The sequence below is a fragment of the Pipra filicauda genome, unplaced genomic scaffold, assembly GCF_003945595.2.
Source record: "Pipra filicauda isolate LSUMZ 115617 unplaced genomic scaffold, ASM394559v2 scaffold336_size1087642_pilon, whole genome shotgun sequence".
Lineage (NCBI taxonomy): Eukaryota > Metazoa > Chordata > Aves > Passeriformes > Pipridae > Pipra > Pipra filicauda.
In genome coordinates this window covers 56840-76181 of record NW_024104461.1, presented here as the reverse complement: position 1 = coordinate 76181, position 19342 = coordinate 56840, and the positions used below count along the sequence as shown (strand labels likewise).

At 46.7% G+C, this 19342-nt stretch overlaps 1 protein-coding gene across 5 annotated transcripts in view; it reads right to left on the bottom strand.

Moving 5' to 3' along the window:
* GPATCH8 (G-patch domain containing 8) overlaps window positions 1-19342 on the bottom strand; it is a 53656-nt gene that overhangs the window by 10999 nt on the left and 23315 nt on the right. For 2 of the 5 annotated variants that reach the window (XM_027734047.2, XM_027734049.2), the window contains 3 exons: window positions 7711-7778; window positions 7154-7240; window positions 3038-3181 (listed from right to left, as the gene is read on the bottom strand). In XM_027734047.2, the coding sequence (XP_027589848.2) occupies window positions 3038-3181; window positions 7154-7240; window positions 7711-7778 (299 nt within the window). Of the gene's footprint in view, window positions 1-3037; window positions 3182-7153; window positions 7241-7710; window positions 9762-19342 lie in introns of all 5 variants that reach the window. The other 3 variants (XM_039384034.1, XM_039384035.1, XM_039384036.1) reach the window with 2 other exon arrangements.

Below are 19342 nucleotides of genomic sequence, written 5' to 3'. Positions count from 1 at the left end.
ACAAAAATCACAGAATCACAGACTGTTTTGGGTTGGAAAAGACCTCAAAGCCCATCTAGTCCCACCCTCTGCCATGGGCAGGGACACCTTCCATGCCCTCTCCAACCTGGCCTTGGACACTTCCAGGGATATACACTGGGTCCATATTCACCACCCAAGCTCCTCTCTAGCTGCAAAAGTTTTCTTCCAACATTTCCCACCTTTTTTCTGTGCACTTTTATTAATTATTACTCTGTTGACAACTGTGACTGGACACCATCTGAGGCAGGACCCTTCATAACCTACCAGGCCTTTAGATCAAGATCTTACAGCTAAAAAAACCACCATTAAAGACATCAGCAGCTTTCCAGGGTAAAAGAAGTTATGAGATCCATGGTTAAAGACTTTTCCAGTTGCTCACTGAAGGATCTGTGAGGGAACTGAGCTTATTGTCCCTCCTGCAGTGCCATCTGCACCCACTCCAGTTGCTTTTAGTCCTCTGACTTCCCCCAAGAGGGACCAGAGGGTGACCAGAAGGTTACAGGTCTTTAGAACAGCTGCACTTCTCCTCTCAACTATCAACCTAATAAAAAAAAAAGCTAGGGAACAACATTGCACACCTCCAGCAGGATGGATTAAAATACAGCAACTGAAACAGGTTTGTGAGAATAAATGGAAGGTTGTTTTCCCAGGTAAGGAAATTCTGCCTTTTGGATAGAAACTTGGTGTTGAGGTTGATTCAGATGGAACCAAATGCTCTAAAAAAACAGGATAGCCAGGAAATGATAGAATAAACCTCCCCTTTAATTGTTTGGTGTTGGCACAATTTTGGTGGGTCCAAAATTTATCCGGTTGGGATCAATACACTTACCTATCATCCCTGTTTGGCAATAATCTTGAGTTCCTTCCTGGAATACAAGACAGTGTCTTTATAACTGGGGAGCAGAAAGGGATCTGAGGATGGAACATCTATTTACAGGGACAGCCTGTGGCTCGCTGCACCACAGAGGGATAAGCAAACACTTCAACGTCAGGGGATGTGGAACTAAAAATACTTAAAAGCAAAAATGATCCTGGGGAAATCAAGCCAAGAAAAAGGGAAAAACGAGCTCTGTTGCCTCAAAAATTACCACTGAGAAGACAAAATACTGCAGATAACATTATACCAAGCCAGGTTGCTGTAATTATCTAAGATACTGTAGCAGCTCATCTTTCCAGGAAAGCCAACTGAGTGGCCTACTTTGAAGAAAACTTTCTGGTTTTCCTCAAAAACTTTGTGCTCCCCTTTCTGTAACCTTGCCTTCTTGTCCAAAAAGGCAAAATGTGAAACATCAACATGCAACATATAAAAAGTACAGCTTTTTTTTTTTTTTTTTAATTAAACTACCTTAAAATTTAGACTGGACACAGCAGTGAGATGATGTTACTTATGGAAATTCACCCTCATTGTGTCTCTGGAGTTTCAAGTTCACTCCCTGAACACAGACCCAACAGGGTCACACACATTTCAGCCTGACACAAAGCTGGACAAGCAATTTTTTTCCCTAAGCAAAGCATGATTGCTTCTTTGTCTAAATCCCTCTGTAACTGGAAATTAATGCTGGGTGATGCAGCCACAGTTTGGAGGCTCATTTGCTCCAAAGCCTGCCTGAAGTGACTGCAACGGATGGAATTATCCAAGAACATAATTCCTTTCAAAATAATCAGCAACCCCTAAATTCTTCCTGCTGATGAGATGTCCCCACCCTGTGTGTCTACAAGACATTTTTCTCTCAGGTCACTCCTGCTGATCACTCCTTTTATACCAACGAGGGGTGGTTGCTTCCACAGGTTTGTTTCTTCCTTCACAGCATCTCCAGGTGCTAGAACAGCTCTGGGCCTTGCCAGGCTCACCTCAGTCCCCCATTAGTCACCGAGGGTTTGAACAGGAGTTGACATAATTATGCTGCATCAGCACACTGAGAATGTGACACAAACAGGTCCTTCCACCTCCGAAATAAATGCAGGTCGTTGCACTCGAGTTTCAGCCAAGCTGATGGAAACCTTTGGGGTGAAGTTCACAGCTCTCAGGTGTCAGGACTGTGCCAAAACAGCCCTTTGCCCAACACAAAGTGAATGAAGGCATTTCTGCTCTGAATTCCACTAAACCAAACTTGGTCACAGAAAACTGCCCTGCCACGAGAATTCTTGTTAAGACTCCCTTACAGAATCTACTTGGAATACTATCACAGCCTACATTTAATCCACACACAAAAAAAATCATATTCTAATGCCATATTCCTGGTTTTAAGCTGTTCACTGCTATTTTGCAAGCTCTAGTACTCTGCAGCCCATCCTCCACGAGGTATCAGCATTTTAATGATTGTGTTGTTAGAATTTATGACTAGGAACATCAAAACCCTCCTCTGAGCCATTCCAGCTCTGGGTGAGCCCAACACCGCTGTCTGCTGTGCAGTTACATCTCATTTAGCAGCTTAAGTGGTCAAACAGACCAGGCTAACACATGAACTTTTTATTATTTACTGTGCAGTGTGAAATACCCTGTGAACACATCCCTACCTTGGGAACAAAGCCAGCTCCACACAGACACTGAATCCGCCTTCTCCTGAGGGTTACAGGATTTGGGAAGTGCTCCTCTGACACAGCCCATTATTCCCTGGTCTGTTTTCAGTAACTCAACAGAACACAGACTGAAGTACTAAAATACTCACACATGGTGTATCATCACTCCCCAAAGCTGTACTGTGCTAAAAGTGAACTGGGAGCCATCCATATCCACATGTTCTATTCCCAGTTTAACAGCAGCCCATTCCTGCCCCTGGGTCTCTCAGAACTGGGGCTCCTTGATGCCAATCGTGGATTGGGGTTTGGGGTTTCTCTGTTGTTTTGGATTTTTAAATGCATGGTGGGCATAAAAATCTTACCCAGCAACACAAAACACCTATTCCTGGAGCTATAAGGAAAACAGATACACCAGGGAAATTCCAAGTATTAACCACAGACAAGACCACCACGATGAACATCAGACTGGTGAACTGTGCTATCAGCACTTGGTTACCTGTTTGTGAGCGTGGTCATAAGAGTTTATGTGGTTGTCAAACTCCTGATGCTTCTGATACTGCTTGTCACAGAGTTCACAGTAGAAGTTTGCTCTGAGGTCTTCCAAAGCCTTGGCAATGGCCTTTTCTTTATCAACATAATCCTAAAATATTAATAAAAAATGCTTCTGTTAAACATCCTGTAAAACAGACTGGAAGATGAGGAGTTAGTCCTTCAAGGAAAAACAGTGTTTCAGAAAAACTTAAGAGTATATTGATGGTTATATTTATTACAGAATCAATCAGATTGGAAAAGACTTCCCAAGATCATCGAGCCCACCCTGTGCCCCATCCCCACCTTGTCCCCAGCCCAGAGCACTCAGTGCCATGTCCAGTCCTTCCTTGGACATCTCCAGGGATGGGGACTCCACCACTCCCTGGGCAGCCCCTTCCAGTGCCTGACAGACCTTTCCAGGAAGAAATTCCTCCTGATGTCCAACCTGATCCTCCCCTGGCACAGTTTGAGGCCATTCCCTCTCCTCCTGTCCCTTGTTCCCTGGGAGCAGAGCCCGACCCCCCTCCGGCTCCCCCCTCCTGTCAGGGGGTTGCAGAGCCAGAAAGTCCCCCCTGAGCCTCCTTTTCTCCAGGCTGAGCCCCCCCAGCTCCCTCAGCTGCTCCTGCTGCTCCAGCCCCTTCCCCAACTCTGTTCCCTTCCCTGGACACGCTCAACATCTTGTCGTGAGGGGCCCAAAACTGAACCAAGGATTTGAGGTTCTTTTCCAGCTTTCCAGCCACTCTTCCCTCACCCTGGAGCACTCCATGGGGTTGTTGTGACCCAAGAGCAGGACCTGGCACTTGGCCTTGTTGAGCCCAGCTTATCAAGCTGAGCAGTCTTTGCAAATTCACAGGTGTGACTCCAGAACTTTGCAACGCCACCGACTCCATTTCTTACACAGAATATCACCTTGTCAGAGCACAGGTATCACTAAAACAGACTTAAAACAAGGCCTCCAGCGCTGACAGGGGAAGGCAGCTCTGCCTCAGGAGAGCCTGTGGGATTGCCTGTGCTCCAAGGAGAGGTTCAAAGCCTTGAGCTCACCCACAAACGCACCGGCAGCGTGTGAGATGCACAAACACACATCAAACCAAGGAGGATTCCTGCCTTTGGAACAGAACTTCAAATGCTGGTGCTTCCTCCATTTTGAGTGCTAACAGCTGCCTGCTTGATCTTGGTTTGTGTGCCTGAATTCAGGAGGGAGGAATGCAGCTCCAGCTGGGAATCACTGCTCAGACACCGAGGAGCTCAACCCACCCCAGGAGATTCCCTGTCAGTGAAACCTTCCCAGGAGCAACACTGTCCATCAGGCTGAGCCCAGACACAGGGATCACACTGGCACAGGGAGCTGCATTTCATGAACAGGGGGAAGGAGACCACCTTGAAGGCTGCAGACAGGATTTGTTTCCTTATAATTCAGCGTCTTTATAGGTGGAAAACCAAACCTGCAGGCAGAGGTGGTGTCTGGATTGGCAACAGTCACATCCTGCCCTCTTTAGCTACAGGTTTTGGGTGGGCAAAAGCTCTGGGACTCTGGGGCAATCCCAGTCCCTCAGGTGGCTGTAGTGGTTGGAAATGCAGGTGCTGGAAGCAGCCTGTGCTGCTCCCCAGCCCTGTCCCCAGGGCACAGCCCCAGCTCAGACACAGCTGAGCCCCAGACACAGCAGCCTGAGGGCAAAGCAGCCCCTCCCCTGGCCAGGCTGGCTCAATTACAGCCCCACCAGCAGAATTAATAAAACATCACCACTCTGCACAAGCACTGGGGAAGGTTTACTCTGAGGAGGTGCTTCTTACTCAAAACCAGCTGCAAACGCTACATCCCAAAGCCCATTGCAGCAGCACATCCCAAATAGCCACTTCCCACAGGCAATTAAACTGGAATAAAGAGAACTATACAAAAAAAATAGCCTAACATTAGAGAAAAACCACTGAAGGGTTTAAGTGTTTCCATCTTCAATACAAACTTCTCATGGGAAGCTTCCTTGCCCAGCAAGAGGAAGCAGCAAACATTTAAGAGAGATAAACTGTGCAAGATTTTTTTTTTCTTTTTCAGTTCAGATCTTGTTCAAGGCAATATGTTTTATCTCCCAGTTACCACATCAAAACTGCATTAAAAGAACACTACTGAGCATGTTTTATATGATGCAAAATTTATGTAAAAAATTTCAGCACCTGAGGAGGGGGAAAAAAAATATCTGAAAAATTCCTGTGCTAATGTTTGGGGTTGTTTTCAATTTAAAGCACTGTTCACCTCCTAAATAAAAGAGATGTATTGCAACTTCCTGCTTCCATCTATTACCAGATGCCCTCGTTAAGAAGAAAAAAGAGGGAAAAAAAAAAAATCAACAAATCTGGAGGTTTGAGCCTGAAGCAGGTCCCCAGGAAGACAAGAAAGGAAAACAGAGCAGCGTGAGATCCACAGAACACTGAGGTTTAACGTTCCTCTGAATCCCAGAACAAGCTTCCTGCACCATGGGTAGGTTTTTTTGAGCAAGCATCCCGTGGCTGAACAATGAAACTCAGCCATCTGAATGATCAGAATCTATACAAAAGGAGGGAATTAAAGAACATTTATGGTTTGCTTCTTGGCTGCAGAGTTATCCCGAATTCCTTTGAGGCTCCCTGAATGGCTAATCAGGATGCACAGTTACATAATGGCCTCCTGTGGAGCAATGCAAAAATAAGGACTGCAGAGATTTTGCACAGATTAATATCAAAATGCAAGGGGTAAGGATGAAGCACGATAATAAAAACCCACTGAAGCTGGGAGAGGCTGCTGCTGCTGCTCCAGAGCTCCTGGAAAATGCCCGGGCTGGATAAGGGCAGGAAGAGAAAAGAGTCTCAGAGCAACACAAATTCAGCTGCATTTGAAAAGAGAATTGCAAACCCCAAGAACTTCAGAATCCTCAAATAGTTTGGACTGGAATGGACTTTAAAACCAAGGACCTTAAAAGCATCCACTTCCACCCTCTACTATGGGCAGGGACACCTTCCACTGTCCCAGGCTGACCCAAGCCCTGCCCAACTTGGCCTTGAACAATTCCAGGCACAGGGAATTCCCAGCCCTTATGGGCACCCAAAAACCTGCAGTTCACTGACTGAGCAAGTCAAGGGCTCAAAAAAAAAAATGAAGAAATGAGGCTATAAATTTTTGTAGCTGAACAAACTGCCTGCAGAATTAACTGTTCAGCTGGGGAAATGGAATTTTAGATTTGCCAAGGTTTTGTTTAATTTTAATGGAATTGAAACTACTCTTCCATTATTTCTCAAAGAAATAAAATTTATGCAACTCTGACACTCCATTTGGATGTCTCAGGGTCTTCCTCAACCCTGGTACTTCCCCTGTCTCAGGACAACTGAAGGTTTTCCTAAAACCTGATGGGCTGGGAAGAGGACGAGTGGATTAAAGGACCAGCAAAGACCAGGTCCCCACAGAGAACCTGGTTACAGCTAATCCAAGAATGCTGCAGCATGTCACGCTCAACCCCAACACCACAGCTCATTTTTATCAGCTTCTAGCTTACAAAATAACCCCTCAGGTTTTGTAAACCCCATGGAAATACAGAATCATTATTTTTTTTTTTAATGTTGGCAGAGCAATTCTTCCAAAGAACTACAGCCCATTGATTTCTCCAAGCTGGAGCCGTTTCCTATCCTTCCAAATTAAGCAGGATTTATGCAATAATGCACTGTTCACAAGACAACACCTCCTCCCTCCCAGCCCCTCTGCAGGTTTTGCACCAACAACGTGGCAGGTCCACTAGAAAAATCTGGCAGCCCTGGGCACAGGGAAGGAAATGTCCTGCTCACCATAAAACTGTTTTTTTCCAGAACAGCAGCAAAGCACACAGAAAAAAGCCCTGCTGGTGTCCTGGAGCTCTTCAGCAGCTAAACAAACACCAAGGTTAATGCCAGGAAGTGGATAACCAGTTTGTTAAAATACAAATCATCTCAACAATGATAGAACCCCAAAACACTTAATTCCTGCCACCATCACCGCAGCCTAAGGAGAAGAAATCAGAACAAATCTTTTCCCAGCCAGCCCACGGACACTCTGATGTTGATGCCCCCCTTTCTGTACCTTGTATTTCTGCCTCAGCTCCTCGGTGTCTTCCTTCTCCACCTCCAGCACTCGCCTCCGCTCTGTGGCATCCTCGGCGTAGTCAAGCTTTTTTTTTTAAAAAAAAAAAAAAAAAAAAAAGATAAGAGATGCAATTTGTCCCATAAATACTTTGCACTCCCACTGCCAGAATGCACAGCTTAAAACCCATGAGGTTTGAAACAGAACCTCTGCATGTTGTGCTTCGTTTTCTCTGCGTAAAACGGGTCATTAATGCACACGAGGTGGAGGGTCCTGTCCGTGCCAACAGCGACCTCAGCTTTGGGGGGGGGAGAAAATCACAGAGCTCAGGGATTTTGGGGAGCATCCAGACCCCAGAACTCAGGTCCTCGTGGATAAACAGAGAGGAGAAGCGTTTGAGAGGCGGTTTTTTGAGGAGAAGTGTTTTCTTACTGTGTCAATTTAAGAGCAAGTTGTTCTGTTATCTTTGATGCCACTTTGAAATTTTTTCATTTTGCCTTCCCCGGCCGTTCCCAAGAGCCATGCAGGGCTGAGGGGGCGGGTGGAGGTGACCTTACCTCCATCTCCATGCGGCCCATGCCCATGACATCATACTTGACGACGATGGGGATGGGATCCGTCCTCCCTGGAAGAGGAACACACAGAGGGGCATCAGGAGCAGCCCGGCGCCGCAGCTCGTGTACACATTGGGTTTGGGTGGTTAGAGATCTTGCCTTGGAGTGCAGAGACCAGAAAGCTACAGTGAACCAAACACGAGCCATTCTCACAGCTTACAGCCAAACCTGCACCCCCAGCACTCACAAAGGGCTTTTCTCAACAAGGACTGGCCACGTAAAATGTTCTTGTGGTTCACGTTCCCCCGTGTCCCTCACGGCTTCCACATGGGGCCAGACGTGCTCCTCATCTCCCCACAGGAGGGAAGAGGCTGTTAAACACATTTTGCTGCTCTAGCTCATGAATAATCACTTAGGACTTCCCTGTAAAGGGTGTGGAAGCCTCCCTCCCACCAGCTTTTGTCCCTCCCCAGGAGCAAGGAATGCCAAACTTCCTTCAGCCACGGCCAGGTGGGTGCCACCTGCCCCCCAGGAGATGCTCTGGCACTCCTGTGTCACCTGTAAGCTGTGAAAAGGACTAGTTGCGAAGAAAATTGACTTTGAACTAATCAAACTATGCTGGAGATTTTTTTTTTATTTTTCTTAAAAAAAAAAAAAAAAACATATCTTTAATCCACTCATAACCAGCCAAACAAAGCAAAATGGGGCAGACAAGCACTTTACTACCACAGCTTTTTTTTTTATTATTATTATTTTAAATTATTATTATTATGTTTGATTTTTACATCACAACTGGCACTGTTGGTTGTGATGTAACCCACTGAACAAAGTACTTACCTTCTCCGGTGCATACCTTGAGTGAAAAAACAGAATGTTTACTTCCCTTATTATTGCTCTTGTTTGGTGTAAACAACTGTTTTGTTATACACACATACACAGGTATTATACCTTTGGGCTAAAAGATCCACAGGTTTGAATCATGCCAAAAACATTCCATGTGCAAAAGGTCCAAGTCTTTAAAAATGCCTTGGAAAACCTGGATAGGTGGGAACACTTTGCCAGCATCAGCTCTAATTCCTGCCAAAGCCACAGCCCCAGAGGGGCTTTTGACCTTTAAAGTACAGAGGCATGGTTTTTATTCAGAAATAAATCAAATAAATCCCTTTAATTAGTTGCTCTATGGATTTGTTGATACGCCCAGGAATTTGACAGGCAGGTATCCAGCAGGTCCAAAATCAGTGACCACGTTCACCCAAAATACTTTGGATTGAGCCTTGTTTTGGGTATCAAGGTCTGACAGGGTTTCTCTCACGCCCAATGGTATAATACAGTAAGCAGTGACTGCAATTTTTAGCAAAAGGACCAAATCAAAGACAGGTTATAAAAATGACTTCCTAAGTGCAATATCACTTTCATAACGTCTCAGCCAGGGATTTACTGGTAAGTGGTGAACCCAAATGGAATGACTGGCACCAGGTGCCAACAATTTATTATTTAAATTGGTTTTCGAGCTTTTTTTGGTTTGGTTTTTTTTTTGTTGTTGTTTGTTTCTTTGTTTCTCCAGCAATGGACATCTTTGGATGCAGCCTCATTGCCCTGGTAAACCCCTGTACACAAACAATGCATCAGTACTTTTGCCTTCTAAGGCAGTCAAAGTTTTTTGGTGTTTTTTTTGTTTTGTTTTTTTTTTAATTCAAAAATCTATTTGGAAATTGCAGTAGCAAGTGCTAGTGCCCATCGTGTTGGGGGGGGGAGAAAAAAAAAATCAAGTTTGGACAGTATTAGAAATTTATGTTTAAACTGATTTTGGCAGTTCTAACACAAACAGAAACATCCCTTCTTAGCAATACCCTTTAATGAACAAGGATCAGACAAGTGTGCATAAAGAAAGGAAAGGAAAGGAAAATGAAAGACCAAGCAGAAGGATGATGGCTACAACAGAGAAAGTAAGCCTAACATTGGTGCACTGATGACAAAAGGAGTAATTCAGTCTGAAAATAAAAAATTACCACTGCTAAGTTTACCATCACCACAACAAGTCCAGGATCATAACGCTGTAAAAAAGAAACACCATTTGTTAGGCAGAAACCATGAGGGGCAGAAAATAGGCCGTTTGGCAGGGAGGATGGGTTAAAAAAAATTCAGAACAACAGGAGGCTTCTTGCTCACCCCTCCACCCCACGACCGTGCTCTGCCCTGCGGAACCGGGAACTCAGAGCGGCTCCTTTTGGGTGTTTTGGGAGAGGCCGAGCTCCTGGTGACAGCCCCGTCCCAGAGGGGCACGAGGCACATGGAATCAGGCAGTTTAAAAAAGGAAACAAACCGGGATCTTAAGGAATTGTGAACGTTCTGTGCCCAAAGGAGCTCTGGCTGCAGGTGAGAGGAGGAGATTCCATGCGAAAGGTGATGCCTTTGTTTTTAACTGAGTCGTCCTTTCCTTACAAATGAAACACCACGGGGTGACATCCAGGGGACAAGGGCCACGTCCAAACGTGGCACAGCAGCAGTGCCAACCCCACACTGACCCCCTGGACCTGGCACAGCTCTGTGTCCAAGGAAAGCCACGGTGGAGGAGGGACAGGGACACGGGCAGGGCCACCTCTCACCCTGCTGGCTGCCAGAGGGAACAGGGACAGCAGCCAAAGGGGGAAATGGGACTTTTTCCTTTAGCTCTTTAAGTTCTCCTTTGAAAGAACTTCCTCAAGAAAATTTATCCTACTGCTGGGCATGCCAACAGGGTCTTTCTCAGCACGTAAATGTGGCTCTGGGACGTCTGGGGCCTCCCAGGTTTGGGGTTCCTGCTGACATCAACACGCTCTGAAGGGAAAATTAGCTTTCAAGAAAGGCCCAGAATTCCCACATTTCCTGCCACACCACAGGGCTGCAAGCAATGCCACATGGACACCTAATCCCCCATGGGATAAATCCTGCAGAACACACGGTTGTGTCCCAACCCCCTGCACCCCAAAACATTGATCTTCTTTCTGGAGCAGGTCACAAACTCCTTCACAGACTGGTCACTCTGCACAGACCCCAAACCAGAGAGGGTTATTGCATAAAACACTTCCACACACAGGGAAAACCTCTGTGGAAAGGACAGAGCAGGAACCTCCAGAGAGATGAGAAAAACAAACAGCTCACACAAGAGTCACACCTTAGAAAATCCAATCTCAAAGTAAATTAGGTTTATAATGATTCCCTGAATTCAGAAATTAAATGAGACTCCCAAACTGACCAGCTGTGTCTCCTTTTGCTTTCCTCTTCCCCAGGAAAAGGGGAAACCTTCCTCCCAGCTTGTGAAAAATTGCTCAGTCCCAAACAGACCCCAAAACAACCCCCTTCCCAGAGCCCCGCAGGGGCAGGGAGCACCTGCCCAGGCAGGTTTCTCAAAATTCCCACCTTTTTAATTCCACAAAGTGATTGGATATGAGCAAATACTTCACCCTCAGTGCTGTAAATTAATAAACCTTGGGGAAAGAGTTAATCCTAACGCTGCAGGGATGTGGTGTCAGACCCAAGTCCCACTGCACACGGAGGACTGTGGGTTCAGGGCCACGCTCTGGCTCTGGACATGGGCTGGATGCTGCTCTCTGGAATGGGAATGCTGGACCTGCCATCTGAGACCACCCAGAAACACCAGCACTGTCAACACCAGCACACATTTCATCTTGGTTTTAAACAGTCAAAACAGAAAAGAGTTTTCACTGACAATCTGCAGATTCAGGAGAACTCCTCCCTCCAGCAGCAGCATCACGGGGAACAGAATTCTAGAAATGTTTGGGTTGGAAGGGACCTTAAAAGCCACCCAGTCCCACCCCCTGCCATGGGCAGGGACACCTTCCACTAGACAGGTTGTTCCAAGCCCCATCCAGCCTGGCCTTGAACACTTCCAGGGATCCAGGGGCAGCCACAGCTTCTCTGGGCAACCTGTGCCAGGGTCTCACCACTCTCAGAGGGAACAATTTCTTCCCAATATCTAATGTAACTTCATCCTTTTTTTTTTTAGTTTAAAACCTCTACCCTTGTCCAATCACAACAGATAAGTTTCTCTGTAAAACAGACATTCAGAAATAACAGAATGCTCCCACTAAAAAGAAGATGAATCCCCAAAATTGTTCACATAATTCAGTCAAACCTCTTTCAGTGCATCCCTCATGCACAGTGTGGAAGCATCACTGAGATAAGAGACCAGCCTGAATCCTGCCTGCTGTGTCAACATCTTCATAGAAATTCCCCCCAGGTACAAGCTTTGTGGGATTTAATCCTAGAGGACTGATTGATATCACACTCTTCACTGGAGGAGAATTTCACAATCTGAGCATCTCCAGAGGACACAGACAACAGACAGAGGGACGTGGTCTCGTCGGGCACAGAGGATTTCTCCTTGTTCCTTATCTTTATGCTACAATCAAAACCACAACAAGGCACAACCTTCCAGGGGGTTTTAATTGCTCCTGGAAAGGGACTGATACAGTGAAAAGACAGCTTTGTGCAGGTAGCAGGGGGCAGTTTCAGGATCACGTCGCTGGGTTTGCTCTGGTGGGTAAGGGCTGGTTTGTTCAGTCAGCACAAACCCCACTGCAGGCTCTGGAAGGGCAACAGGAACCTGGAGCCACAGATCAACACCAGGAATGGATCCATATATTCAGGGCCCTCACCTTCAGCTACACTGTCTGAGAAGTGTGAGATAGGAACAAGGATTTTCCAAGCTCTCAACACTCCTGGGTCTGTTTTGATGCAGCCGGGGGGAGTTGGGCTCTTCTCACAGGGAACAAGCGACAGGACAAGAGGAAACAGCCCCAAGCTGTGCCAGGGGAGGTTTAGGTTGGCTATCAGGGGAAATTTCTTCACTGAAAGGGTTGTAAAGCATTGGAACAGACTGCTCAGGGCAGTGGTGGAATCATCAACCCTGGACGGATTTAAAAGCTGTGTGGATGTGGCACTTGGGGACATGGGTTAGTGGCAGCCTTGGCAGTGCTGGGTTCCCTGTGGGTCTGTGACAGCCCAAGAGCTGTCACACTGGAAATTCAAACTCCTCATTCAGTGCATCAATAAGAGAGAGGGGAGAAAATCCCCTCAATTTTCACTGGTGCACAAGTCTGGGGTGCTCAGCACTGGCTAAAAATGACACCACGTTATCAAACTCATTCCAACTGCTGCGAGAAGCAAAGAACAAACAAGGGCAACCTTTAATCCTGGTGTCCTTTGGGAATTAGATTTGTGAGCTCATCCTGTTTGTGTCAGATTTCTGGAAGGGGTCAAAACAATCAAGAGATTCAAACAAAGTCTGAAGTGTCCATCATCCTCAGTGACAAACATCGAGTCCCAGAGAGGAGAAAGTGTTTTCCAACAACACAAAAACTGCCCTGTGAATTTAATCCTTACTAAGCAGGGGAGAAAAGAGGAGAGAAAGACAAGTTGTAAACACCCCAATCACATGGAAAACTTCCAATGGGAGCTCCAAACTTCTCAGACACACAAGAGAAGGCACAGAGTGGACTCTGGGACAAAAAACATCCCTAATTCAAATACTGAGCAATGGATTGAAGAACAACACGGAGGATGTTGGAGCAAGAACGCAATTCTGGGATGATTTAGAATAGAAATTAGAGATAAGAGTTGCTGTCTGTGTTATCTCAACAAGTGGAGAGGGCTGAAGGGTCTGGGCTGGTCTGAGGCTGTGCTGCAGGAGTGAGGCAGGTTGTGCATGGCCACAACCACTCACTTCCCCCACTCATCTCTCACAGTTTAATAAAACTGCTTTGCAATTACCCAGCACAAAGGGCCATAAAGGCTCATTCTAAGCCAAGAGAAGGTCGTGTGTCACAATAACACGTGTCACTGAAAGCACAAGGATTTCACTGGCTACACCCACTCAAACCACCCTTAAACTCACCACCTGTAATCAAGGGAAGGCTCTTGCACATTCAAAAGCAGACAAGGGGCAACTGCTTCCCCCAGAGGACACTGAGGCATTAAGCAAACCTCCCTTTAGGTCTGTGGTGCCAGTGGGTTTTGACAGAGCAATGAAGATGGGTGTGATGACAGCAGCTTCCAAAGCCACAGCACCCAGGTTTTTCAAGCTCACTCACAGGAAAATACCACTCTTACAACCACTGCAGTGATTTACGTTGCAAAAACAAGCATGGAAATGTTCACCCATGCCAGATTTGAGGTTCCTGGGAGGACATGTTAAGATACAAGAAGATAAGACTGTGTTCAGAGCTATTCCTTGGGTAGGGCTGCCAAGCCCTTCCACACCTCATGAATAAAGGCACTGTTCGATATTTTTTCTGCCTCTTCTGTATTTTCTTGTATTTATTACAAAGCTCCAGAACCCAGAAAGAAACCTAACACCCCTCAGATGCTCATTGTTCCACGTTCACAGGCCTGACACACACCCACCGTCTGCTCCCCGGGATCAGAGGGTCCAACAAATGGGAAGCACATCAACACCCGAGCCGGGGCCATTTGGCGAGCGGTGACAGCGCCAGGGTCCCAGGCCTTGGAATTCAAACCCCCAGCTCTTTTCTCCAAGCTGCAGCTGCCAAGTGATCACATTTGTGACTGATCTCAGTTGCCTGAGTGGTCAAAGCTCTGTTTATTGCTCCCCACAGGCTGAGGAACCTGGAAGCAGCAAACACAGCATGTGGTGCCCGCAGCCACCTGGCACAGGCTTGGAAAGGGACCTGGAATGTCCTGTCACGGATGAGGATCCCCCAGGGCTGCCAGGGAGCGGATATTTCCTGCCTGAGCCATGGGATCACTGCTTCACCTGCAGCTCTCTGCTCTCTGCAGCTCCCAGCACTTGTCAGACGCTTCTGCTCTTTCACTGCGCTCATCCCTTGGACCAGGAGGGAATGTTTTCCCTTGTCTGAACAGATTTAGTGAAGAATGTGCCAAGGAAGAACTGCACCACAGTGATACTGGAGGGGGGGAGTGCTGACTATATTTATCAGCAGAGAATTTGCAAGTCAGAGCAGAAATTCACTTGTGTGTTGTTTTTGTTTTTTTTTTTTTAACTGAAAATCATGCAACAAAAATACAGTTTGATGGAGGAACTGAATTTTGGCATTTTCTAACAGATTTGATAACCTGTCTTTGCTACCTACCACAAAAGGATAAACTAAACTCAAAACACTTATAACTGCTGTTCCCTGTGTCACTGGTGCAATTCATACAATAGGCTTGGAGCACACCTTGATCAACAGGAACAGCACTGCCCTGATAATCTGTGCAGGGTTACTGCTTTCGGCCTGACTGGAAGGGGACAAGGGTGCAGGAAGGGTTCCCAGCTCCACATGGCTCAGAGAGCTCCCAAGACACAGCCCTGCCCTCTCCTCCCAGCATTACATCAGCAGAGCTGCTCCCCGGGAAGATCCAACCCCTTCCGGAACAGTTATGCTGAAACAATGCCAACATTTCACTAAAAACACAAGCAAACACCAAGGGGGGTATTACTGAACAGGAAAAGGAATCACACAAGGCATTTCTTTAGGACCAAAGGCTGCAGGGAAAGCTGCTGCCACCACAAGGACCTGCCCCTGAAGGGATGTCCCTTCTCCAAACACACCCACCGGCCGCTCCTATTTCCTGAGCACTGCAGACAACCCCAGGCCCAGCACCACCCACCTTCCAACTCAACTCCCACTGAACATTTCCATCACACTCAAGTGCTGAATGAGCTGCCTCAGTCCCTGAGGGACAAACTATCCCAGAGGTTTTAAGGCCCAGTCCCAGTTCTACACTAAACCCCCACGTTACCTGAGTTATTTGATTCACAACAGACACACTGAAGAGCAGCCCAGCCACGACAAAACCTTTTTATCTGCTGCCATTGCAAAATACTAGATTGTGACTCACCTCTCAGAAATACCACAAAAGATCAGGATAATCCCAGTCTTGGGAACACTGTGGGAATGTGAATTAAATCAATGCTTTTAAAGGCATCAAATTAATACAGGACACAGTTTTTGCTAGAGGGAAACTTTAAGTGCTTCCTGTAGAGGTGCTGGAGCTGTTTTTAAAGGGTCAAGGCTGCAGTGAGGCAAGAACATTTCCTTAAGAGAGAACTTTAAAGAGGCAAATCTACAAAAGTGTGTTGAACAATTACAGTTATTAAAACTGGCTTAGGACGAGCTGGACCTGGACTCCAAAGCTGGGCAATCCTTCCTCTGAGTCCCTTCCACATGGCCAGTAAACATCAAACCTTCCCACTGCCCTCTCTGAACTCCCCAAACCCTCCCCAACCCCTGCTATGACCAAGGAAACAGCAGGGGAACCTATTCAGCTTCCCCACATCTAATTAAATGAGATTAAACTACTGGTTTTAGTCTTCCAGACATATCTCTAAAATACTATTGCCTCATATTAAACACACGAGTCCAAAAGAAAAAAAAATCCAGAAGTTTTCAGCACAATTATTTTTTTTTAAACAAGACTTGTCAAAAAAAATTGACGGGGAAAAGCTGAAGAGCTTATAAAAATATTTTCAACTGTGTGATTAAAATTATACCAGTTCTGCATGTCAGTCTCATGGTTTTTCATAATACTCCTTTAACATATTGGGAAATACTCATTCCAAGAGAAATCATTAGAGTATTTGAATTCAGATTTCACTCAGCCCTCTCATTCCCCTTCTGACTTATGTAACTCCTGATTTATTCACAATCCTCAGGCTCATTTAGCACAGGACTTCACACGAAGGTCAGCCAGTGTTTTTAACCACATCTCTTCTAGTTTCATTTTACCAGCAGACCACAAAATTCTAGATTATCAACTCCACGTGTTCCCCCAAAGATAAAACAGGCTACAGTCACCATTTTCTCACTTGTCACAGCACAACCATCACATGTCTCTGTGGAAAAGTGGCTCCCCAAGCCACACTTCCCAAAATAAAAAAGATCCCTGTCAACTGGCAACCCCCTCTTCTGCTTTTTCACATTCAGTGCCTGTTAGCAAGTTGAAGCACCATTTCCAAATATAACACAAGTTGTTTGTGGGGAAAAACAACATGAAAAACATCAGGAGAAGAGATGAGCAGAGGAATGACTCTGCTGAATTCGTTATGAGCATGTCTGAACCCGGATCCAGCACTGCTGTGGTCACAGTTGACAGCACTCCCCTGCCTGATGCTCCACTCAGCACATCTCCAATTAAATAAAAGATGCAGATGTTTCTTTCTTCCCCAAGTGGCTCAGCTCTTCTCCTTAACAAGAGTTACACCACAAGGCAGCTGCTCCAGTGGGTACAGAACGACTCTGCTTCTGGAATTTTGCTGAGAACGAGCCACTTTGTACCACAACAGCACATTTTTACCACCGGCAATTGGCAAGTGGGAATTTTAGACTGTCCCAGATCCCACCCAGAGGCAGCTCAGCACCCTCACCACAGGATTCCATCCACAGTGGGAAGTTAGGATGCAGGAAGCCATCCCAGGGGACAGTCCTGCAGCGGGAAGTTCTTGCTGGACAACACCACAACAGCCTGACTACAGGAAACAAACATTTCTGATGGCAAGTGTAACGTGGGATAACTTTGGGATTCACAGAACCAAAGAGGGAGCCCCAGTTCAGATGAACATCTAGAACCAAAAGTGACGTAACAAAAACCAGAAAATTCATCCACTCCCCTTCTAATTAAAGTGCATGGACAAAAGATGAATGCAATATGAATTGTATTTATGTAATCTCAGAAGTTTTGAGGGTCTGATGCAAGGGCTCCACATCCACAGCTCAGGGCTTCTTGAAGGGCTTCTAATTCTGCTGCACCTCCTCACTACAGGCTATTTCAGATTCTAGGCTCAAGCACAGCATGAACCAAGAAGAATTAACAGCATAAACACTCCTACATCTCTTTAGAAACCTCTTCTGGTCTTTTCTCAGCAAGGCAGTGTGGAAGAGGGGAAGAACTTTTGTTCTGCTCCCCCATTCTCAGCACACATCAAGTGACTTTGCTCTTCGAACTCCAAGAATAAGATTAAAAGTGGATGCAAATGTTTCCTTCCTGACATTTTGTATTTGGATTTTTGGGACAAGTCATGCAAAAAGGTCACTGGATAATGAAATAAACACTCCCAACACGATCCTCACCAGTGCCACAGGCTCTGGCTGCTCAGAACTCAGGGAGAAAAGCTGGAGCAGCAGCACCTCTCCATATCCTCTGCCTGCCCAGGACATGGGCTGGAGAAGCTGGACAGGGCCCTGCTCCCCTTCCAGAAGGTCAAAGGCACGATGAAATTCCTGCCCATGTTCCAAAGCCTACGTTAGGGAGGTTTCAGCACTGAACTGGGTTTAACTGGATGGGTTGTTTTTACTCCTGTGCTCCTGGAGGAGGAGCAGGACAGCCCTGACAGCCCTCCCAGCCCATCCCCACGACTCGGCTGTAGCTCCCAAACAGTTCAAATCACCAGAGCTTCAATAATACTTGAGTAAGAGACGTGGAACAGCTTCAGTGCTGTGAAAGGCACAGTGGGAACATCTAAATGGGGACAAGTATCAAAGTGCAAATTCCTGCTGGGCCCTTGGGACACGGTGACACCACCATGGGCAGCCCTGGTGTGCTTGTTCCTGGGACAAGGTGACACCACTGCCCTCCTGCCCCAACTCCAGACCTCCAGTCCCATCATCTGTGTTCAATCCATCACGTCAGTGCCAGCAGCACCTTGGGAACAGGCCCCTGGGCTGTGCTTTGGGATCCACCTGTGGCTGGGATAAGGCTTTACCTTGGTTCAAGTCTCTGTGTTTCCACACTGGTGACACACGGAGCAACAGGGCACCCAAAAGAGGAAACACACCCAGTCACACCCCGGGAGCCAAAGGCCAAGAGGTGACAGCTACAACCCCACCCTGAGGTTTGGTCCCAGCAGGGACATGACAGGACTGCAGTGCCATGCATTAACCAGAGGAATTCCAAGGGAAACCCTGTTAGAGGAAGCCAGAAGCATTAACCACCAACACAGTCCTGCCTGAGAGGTTACAGAGTCTCAGTCCAGGGGATTAATGTGCATTCCCAGAGTTTGTTACCTCTCCACAGTCCTCCAACTGCACAGACACACCCATCTCTAACGGGCTCACTCAGGGAATTCCAGTTACAAGCCTCCAGGTCTTCAGACCACGGGTATGGGAACATGGGGCAGTTACTCTGAGCTTCAAACACTTCCAGAGGTTTCTACAGAAACGGGATTCAGTGTCACAGGAAGAATTTAGGGTCGAGACAGCAAGAGGACAAGGTGTTCTGGTTCAAACAGCACTACAGTGTCCCAAGGAGATTGGCTAAATCCCTGACAAACATGCTGGGAACAGAAATAAGTGAAACCCGTGACATCCCTGTGGAGAAACCAGGAGTGAGCCTCTCCCATCCATGAGAACCTCTGCCACCACTTCCCATCTCCAGGGGGCCCTTTACTCGCCTTCTAACAGTTTCTGACCCCTGAGAGCACACACAGATCATCAAACTACCTCCAATCTTTAATTCTTTTAATCCCAAAGCATCCAGCCAGCAGAGCATCATCCCAGTTTGGAAGCTGCACCGCTCCCTGTTGGTGTGTAGGAAGTTAATCCTCCTCCCTCCACAGCGACTCTCACACCACACACACGCTCACACCACGTCTCACCTGCACAGCAAGTGAGGCAGC